The sequence below is a fragment of the Lolium rigidum genome, chromosome 5 (genome assembly GCF_022539505.1).
Source record: "Lolium rigidum isolate FL_2022 chromosome 5, APGP_CSIRO_Lrig_0.1, whole genome shotgun sequence".
In the NCBI taxonomy this organism is placed as follows: Eukaryota; Viridiplantae; Streptophyta; class Magnoliopsida; order Poales; family Poaceae; genus Lolium; species Lolium rigidum.
Genome location: NC_061512.1, coordinates 249,895 through 258,307, shown reverse-complemented (window position 1 = coordinate 258,307; position 8,413 = coordinate 249,895). Strand labels below are relative to the sequence as shown.

Here is an 8,413-nt window from a genome sequence, read left to right as displayed (position 1 = left end):
TTTGGTCATAATCGGGGCGAAGTCCGTGATGCGGAGCTTGTGGGTAGAAAGTGGAAGGCCAAGATAGGTCTGGGGAAGGAGGAGACAGTACAGCCAAGGGCCGAGTGCTCGTCAGTTTTAATAGGGACAAAGGTGCTTTTGTGAAAGTTAATAACCAGGCAAGTGGTAGCGAAGGCATCCAACACCACCTTGAGGTTGGCGACGTGTTCAGGAATGGCCCTGACAATGATGAGGGTGTCGTCAACGTACTGAAGCACGAGACAAAGCAGGTCGTCAGCCAAGGGTTGAAGGAGTAGGCCCTCTCGGGAGGCCTGAAGAAGCATATGCTGAAGCACATCAGCGACGATGTTATAGAGGAAGGGGGAGAGGGGGTCTCCTTGTAGCAGCGCCCTGCGGAATTGGATCCAGCGTCCATGGATACCATTAAGAAGGACAACAATTTGGCTGCATTCTGATCCAAGATCGCCAGACCTCTGGGAAGCCTTTGGCTAGCAGAATTTTGTCAAGAGCGTCCGAGCTAATAGAGTCAAATGCTTTGCTAAAATCAAGCTTAAAAGTTGCCGCAGGGGCAGCACGCTTGTGGCAATCCTGAACAATGCCAACCGTGTAGATGAAGTTTTCAGCTATAGAACGCCCCGAGATGAAACAATAAGGTCTCGAAGGCAAAGAGTGAGACATTTAGTGTGCCAGCATAGGCAAACATCTGTAATTAATAATCTGGCATTCTGGCAGATAGCAGTTCTAGCTACGAGCAGAGATTGTCATCGAGTACTAGTACCGTAAATCAAGTGCGTTCATAACTGGTTCAGACGCAAACCGTAGCCCATTTTTTTACTAGCTCGGTCACTCCTGTTGGCATTAACGAAAGGAAAGTGAACTATGGGACTGGCTGGCGGTTCCTACGGTTTGCATCCGAACCACTTATGAACACCCCTGCTAGAGATTGCTCGATATGATAGTTAAAAGAATAGTTCAAAATATATTGTTCAATGTGATGCAAAAAGATTCTTAAATCATATTTACATGGGGCAAATTGTTTCATGAAAATGCTAAGCTGTCTGCAACAACACATTCCTAGGCAAAGATGCAAACTCTACTGTTGGTTATAACTTATAAGGAAGCCAAAACGAATCCTAAAACACAAGTAATGGTACAACAACTGGAATGATCTCTAAGCCTCTTCTAATGTTGTAATGTAACATGACAACACAATGGCTACATGGAAGCCAAGGCACTTGCAATCTAAACAGTCGGTTTAATGGAAGTCTGTCACTGCTCGCTACTCGCTAGGTGGAGGTGGGGGTGGTGGCAAAAGAAGTGCAAGACGCTGCTTATATCTTTCGATCCGGACTTGCCGCTCCTTGCGCAATCTGCCAAACAAAATTACGTTAAAATGGAAGTAAATAACGCACACTCCAGACAAGATCACATTTGCATATTCCAATTTCCAATGTACTCTGTATGGTTAAAATGTGTTAGATTTTGTCATTTTTGTGTAGCCTAGAATACAAAGTAGTTTGTATTGAGATTCTGCAAATTTGCAGTATACATCATTGGCCTACCTCTAGGATTTTTTTTCAGATTTTTTTGAAACTTCAATATACAATTTTTGAATGTTTGAAAATAAATGGCTACGTGTAGCTCAACCTCCGTTTTGAGTTTCTGTCATCTAATTATCCAACTTAATAGTCCCATGAAGGCAAAAACTATTATACTGTAATATTTTGGATTAATACCTACAAAACTATTATTGTCCTCACAATTTCTTGGCCTAATCTTCTTTTCGTGATTGATTCAGCAGCTATTCAAAAGATAGAAGAGGGCTAGAAGAAGAAAAATACATACTTAGCACGTATCTTTTTTGCACGAGTTACATGCTGCTTCAGTAAGTCAGCCGCAGTATATTCACCAGTATCATTCTGCACAACAAAATACAAATCCAATGGTATCAGAGTCTAACAGCCCGACTATTAATGTAAGCACTAGTGATTTTGGTGACAGAAAGGTATAATAAATTAACTGACAGCTGCAAAAAGTGCTGGGTAACAAAAGGTCATAAAACAGGTAACTCCCACCAAAGAATAGCATTTAAAAAGTTCTTTTATCAGTTAAGTCTCAAGAAATGAGACATAATCTTCGGAACATGACATTTTATTGGTAAGGTACAACAAATGAGTTCAATCTTGGCAACAGGTTTGGTTTGGAACCTGTTGCTAGATACCATTTAATTAAGTGCTCACCGACCCAATTAAACACTTCCAAGGAGCAAATGAAACAAAAAAAAATTACTTCCCAGAACAGACAAATAACTGTTTTAAGGATTAGAAGTGGTCACAACCAACGGTATAGCATATGCAGGATATAACTACCAAGGCTTCAAATACTTCTATATGCAGAAAATATGTAAAGGGTGAGAACTGAATGAACCGGGGGCAGAACTGAAACTCCTGCTTTAGTCGAATCCCAAACAAGGTAGAGTGAGGGAACTCTAAGAGAGAAAAATAGATCAGAAACTGACCAGATGAAGCTATATCCTCTAGTTGACAAAACTCAGAACAAACCAAAAAATCACGTAAAGCAAGTGTCTAACTAACTGTGCCTAATAATCTGTTGTTCAGTGGTACTCTGTTGTTGTGGACATTAGCACGTTGCCTGCCAATGAGAGTCATGGAAGGAGTTGGCTAGGGAAGAGTTCATGAAGGGGACGACTTGAATATCAGGAAAGATGAGTTATATAGTCAGAAGAGTAAGAATTAGGAAGGTATAATGCCTTGGGTGCCAAGTAAGGAGGTATTATATGTGTCAGTCATGTAAGTTATGGAATCAAGCAAGAACAATCAATCCAATCTCTCCCTGGTTATTCTCTCCTTCTCAACCTATGTCTACCCGATCCCTCACTGCCATGCCATCTGGCTATCTTCTGCACGGTAGTTATCCCGGTGTGGATCTAAGTCCACAACATACTGACAGTGAAATTAGCACATGCCCTCATAAATGTATGTTTCAGAATCCAGATATTGCTACTGATGGATGCTTATTAATCGTTCAAAAACCTACAACTGGCTATAGGATTTGGACAATACAGTTTGTCATGTATAGCATATGCAGGATATATAGTGCTTCAAATACTTCTAACAGAAAAAGGTTAAAGGGTGAGAAATGAATGAAACAGGCAGAACTGAAACTCCTGCTCTAGTCTGCGCAAGTTCCAAACAAGGTGGAGTGAGGGAACATGAAACTTTGATCAAAATCTGGATAAATGAAGCTATATCTTCTTTGTGACAAACCGCAGAACAAAACTGAAAGTTTCATCACTTATATCAAGTGTCAAATTAACGGTACCTAATTATCTGTTATTCAGTGGTATTGACAGTGAAAAGGGTGTGTTCAAAATTCAGATATTGCTTCAGATGGAAGCTTGCTCGTTCATAAACCAAAAACTGGCTACAGGATTTGGAAAATACACTTGTCATATAGGATTCAGAAATGCTTGAAAAATAATATATTTAAGAGGTATGGTAGGCACTGCATTTTAAAACAAATTAACAATGCTGTGAAGTTGGTTTCTTCAGGATACCTTCTCTTCTTCTGAATCTTGATCTTCAGCATCCTTGTCCTTTTCAGACAGCCTAGAATCTACAACTGAAGCAGGCAAAGGTCTTGGAAGAAGTGGTGCAACGTTTCCAACAAAGCTTGGCTGAGAACAACAAATGAGACAAGTAATAAGAACTTTAAATGAGAGTTCACACATACATAGCCCTTAAAGTAATAAAAGGGAAAACCCGAATACACAATAATAAATCAAGTTGTACCAGTAATATCCATTTACAATAGGCCACAAATATCTTCTGATGATCTTTTTGGACACAGAGTGAAGATTGTGTTTAATTCAAATTATGTTTTGGAGTGCAGAATAGTAGAATACATAGATGAGATAAATGCAAACACAAGTGAGCAAAAGTTTGTCAGGGAGAACAAATACTCCTACTGTCCCAAAATGTAAGGCTCGCTTTTTTGATGCCCAACTTTGACACCCAACTTTGACCACTAATATACACCAAATTTATGGATTCAGAAGGTATAAATGGTATTGTTGCATTTGTCTTGCAAATCTCTTTCATTTCATATATATTTATAAAAAAAATGTGCACATATTATAAGTACAAATCATAGTCGAAGTTGTAAGTTCTTGGCCAGCGAAATTTAAGGGTGCCTTACATTTTGGGAAGGAGGGAGTTGTAATTTCCCAAACTTAGATGAGTTCTAGAGTCTTCAATTTTACATAGATCAAATTTGCTCACAAAAATTAACCTAACTAACATGTTTTTTTTTCTCAGAGAGCACATAAAATATTTATTTGGGGGACATCCATCTGTTTAATTCAAGGAGTCAGAGAAAAATTTGAAGTGTGAAAAACAACAAAAAGGCATCTAAGTCACCTTCAAACATAGAAAGACCTGATGTAGAGAACCCAGACGTAAGTAAATTTTTAACAAGCAAGTAACATAAGCATTCAAATGAAAGAATGAAAGTATGCAAACCTGAATTTCATGTGGAACACCATTGCGCACCCAAGATCGGCAAAGAGCATACAAGGACCCTGAGTCACTGTCCAACACATTAACCTTCAGACAACCAAAACAAAATCAGTAGAAATGTCGGTTCTTGTATGACATTCAATTCGCCTCAATGCATTCATAAATTTGATCAAGCGATCAAAATAAATTGGACAAGCGAATTGCACTGTCATATCATTTATCATCTTTAAAAACACGAAACTCTACGAGCTATGAGGCCATATTACCTTAGGGACTAAAACAGCATATCAATAATCAGTACAAATTACAAACTCATGCCATGTGTCAGAAGTATAAAAGTAACTTTAGATCCATTTGCATTTGCAGTAGTAACTGGACATTTTGAAACTAGTCACGGAGTAGAATCATTCTCCTCTTACTATACCAACAACAATGGTATAAATGGGTGAAGATATTGCATCTCTGAAGATAAAGTTTTAATAAACATGCACTTACTTTGCGATCGTTGATCACCACAGTTGAAGCGTCTTCTTTGGTACTTTCTCTGCAGTGAATTTGAAGTTATAGATTTTCATTTACAAATTTTCATTCCAGAAGACAAAAGCATATGCTTCTAGTTTCGTTTTACCTTTCCTTTGTGTTGCTATGCTCTTGAGGGGATGGAGTAACAGCTGGACCTGGATTGCGAGGGGATGGAGTAACAACCTAAGACATTCCCCCAAAAGTACAATAAACGATATGAGGGAACATCATGAATCATAATCTTGACTGCAGAATTGACCACTAGGAAAGTAAGGGACATCCTAATGAGCACAGTGCCAGGCAGGCTATAAATCAACCCAAATAAGCGCTGTGTAAAACCAAATGACTTGGGATCAGATGCCTAATATAGTAATATATCATGAGGCTTGGGTTTAGGGTTTCAGACGAGGGTTGCAGTATTTATTGCACTTGTTTGGAGTATTATTATTTCGGAGACAGGGTTTTTTCAATGGTCCGGCATTGGGGATTTATAGCCTACCAAATTACTGGAGAAAAAACAAGTCATAGCACCACCATCCTGTCCAATTCACATCAAGTCAAATAATAAGCTGAACTGACCTTGGGGTGAGGCTGCGGGGCTATGGGAACCCCTCGCGGAGGCTGCTCGGGACGCGGGGTCACGCCCGCCACCACGGCCCGCGGCACGGCGGCGTAGGACCGCTGCTGCGTGGGCACCTGCGGGTGCGGAGAGCGCGCGACGGGGACGGCCACGGCGTGGGGACGCGGGTACCCGACGGGGAGCTGGGGGATGCGGCGGTGGCTGGCGACCGCGGCGGCGGCGGCGGCGGAGGCAGGGTAGGAGGGCGTGGCGCCGACGGGGTAGAGGATGCCGTGGGTGGGGGAGGCGTGGGTAGGGTTAGGGTTGAGCGCGCGGCCGGTGAAGAGCGGCGGCGGCGGGGCGCGCTGCGGCGCGGAGGTGGCGAGGAAGGCGCGCGGCAGGGGCAGGGGCAGCGTGTGCGTGGCGGTCGCCGGAGGAGCGGGCGCGACGGCGGGCGGGGCAGCGGGGGAAGGAGGTGGGCGCTGCTGTGGTGGGGTCGACATTGGCGCGCTGACGCGCGAGGATCCAGAGATTTTAGACGTTTTGGTGGGTCACAGCGGAGCGGGGTCTCTCCGCTTTGAAAAACGAAACTCGCGTGTGCGGCTGGCTCTGGCTGCCTGGAGAATCCATTTCGAAATTTTCAAGCTGGGCGGCGCTCCCGGCCCGATTACAAGTTCACAACCTACGGGAAAGAAAGTCTGAGCAGGCAAGAGCATCTCCAGTCGTCTTTCCTGAAAGGTTCCTAGGATATTTTTTTCATTTGGATGGACGAAAACGGTCTAGTCGCGTTCTTCGATTTCTCGTTTTCCTTCGAATTAGGCCTTTCATCCATCCGGCGAACTCAGGCCATCCCCGGCCCCCCGGGGTGCGATCGGGGACTTTGGACGAGAGAAAAGCGCGGGAACCGTCTGGTGGCCTCGACTTGTCAGCGACAAAGACATGGGTTTCTACGGCAATACCCTCGTCTTCCCGATATACGTTTCGGGGGAAATTTGTAATTCTACGGCAATACCTCGTCGAACGAAAGATTTGAACTCAAGTGGTGCAACATAGACAAATTATATATAAAACTTCGAATAAACATATAAAATTACATATAAAATTTTTAAACAAACTTAAACTACTTCTTCTTCCTAGATGGCTGATGTCTACGGGTGCTTCTATTCTTGTAGACAGTGTTGGGCCTCCAAGAGCAGAGGTTTGTAGAACAGCAGCAAGTTTCCCTTAAGTGGATCACCCAAGGTTTATCGAACTCAGTGAGGAAGAGGTCAAAGATATCCCTCTCAAGCAACCCCGCAATCACGATACAAGAAGTCTCTTGTGTCCCCAACACACCTAATACACTTGTCAGATGTATAGGTGCACTAGTTCGGCGAAGAGATAGTGAAATACAAGTAATATGGATGTATATGAGTGGTAATAGCAATCTGAATAAAATATGGCATCGAGTAAACATGCAACAGAACAGTAAATAAACGAAGTTTCGATGCTTAGAAACAAGGCCTAGGGATCATACTTTCACTAGTGGATACTCTCAACATTGATCACATAATAAAACCACTCTACACTCTCTTGTTGGATGATGAACACCACTAATTGTGTAGGGCTATGATGCGTGTAGTTGACACGTCCGTTGGGAACCCCAAGAGGAAGGTGTGATGCGCACAGTAGCAAGTTTCCCTCAGTAAGAAACCAAGGTTTATCGAACCAGTAGGAGCCAAGAAGCACGTTGAAGGTTGATGGCGGAGGAGTGTAGTGCGGCGTAACACCGGGGATTACGGCGCCAACGTGGAACCTGCACAACACAATCACGGAACTTTGCCCCAACGTAACGACGAGGTTGTCAATCTCACCGGCTTGCTGTAAACAAAGGATTAGATGTATAGTGTGGATGATGATGGTTGTTTGCGAAGAACGAGTAAAGAACAATTGCAGCAGATTATATTTCGGATGTAAAGAATAGGACCGGGGTCCACGAGATCACTAGTGGTGTCTCTCCCATAAGATAGCGAGATGTTGGGTGAACAAACTACGAGTTGGGCAATTGACAAATAAAGAAGGCATAACAATGCACATACATATATCATGATGAGTACTATGAGATTTAATCGGGGCATTACGACAAAGTACATAGACCGCTATCCGAGCATGCATCTATGCCTAAAAAGTCCACCTTCGGGTTATCATCCGAACCCCCTCCGGTATTAAGTTGTAAACAACGGACAATTGCATTAAGTATGGTGCGTAATGTAATCAACACAAATATCCTTAGACAAAGCATCGATGTTTTATCCCTAGTGGCAACGAGCACATCCACAACCTTAGAACTTTACGTCACTTGTCCCCAGATTCAATGGAGGCATGAACCCACTATCGAGCATAAATACCCCCTCTTGGAGTCACAAGTATCAACTTGGCCAGAGCCTCTACTAGCAACGGAGAGCATGCAAGAACATAAATAACATATATGATAGATTGATAATCAACTTGACATAGTATTCAATATTCATCGGATCCCAACAAACACAACATGTAGGATTACAAATAGATGATCTTGATCATGATAGGCAGCTCACAAGATCTAACATGATAGCACAATGAGGAGAAGACGACCATCTAGCTACTTGCTATGGACCCATGGTCCGAGGGGTGGACTACTCACACATCGATCCGGAGGCGATCATGGCAATGAAGAGACCTCCGGGAGATGATTCCCCTCTCCGGCGAGGTGCGGAGGCGATCTCCTGAATCCCCCGAGATGGGATTGGCGGCGGCGGCGTCTGCGGAAGGTTTA

General features: G+C 43.1%; 1 protein-coding gene across 1 annotated transcript; it reads right to left on the bottom strand.

Moving 5' to 3' along the window:
• Positions 1-1,003: 1,003 nt before the first annotated feature.
• LOC124652507 (vegetative cell wall protein gp1-like) lies at positions 1,004-6,122 on the bottom strand. Its single transcript, XM_047191519.1, has 7 exons — positions 5,640-6,122; positions 5,167-5,243; positions 5,034-5,082; positions 4,542-4,625; positions 3,578-3,697; positions 1,846-1,919; positions 1,004-1,370 (listed from the first exon to the last, which is right to left on the bottom strand). The coding sequence occupies exons 1-7, from the start codon at positions 6,120-6,122 to the stop codon at positions 1,280-1,282; spliced, it is 978 nt and encodes a 325-aa protein (XP_047047475.1). The 3' UTR covers positions 1,004-1,279.
• Positions 6,123-8,413: the final 2,291 nt, after the last annotated feature.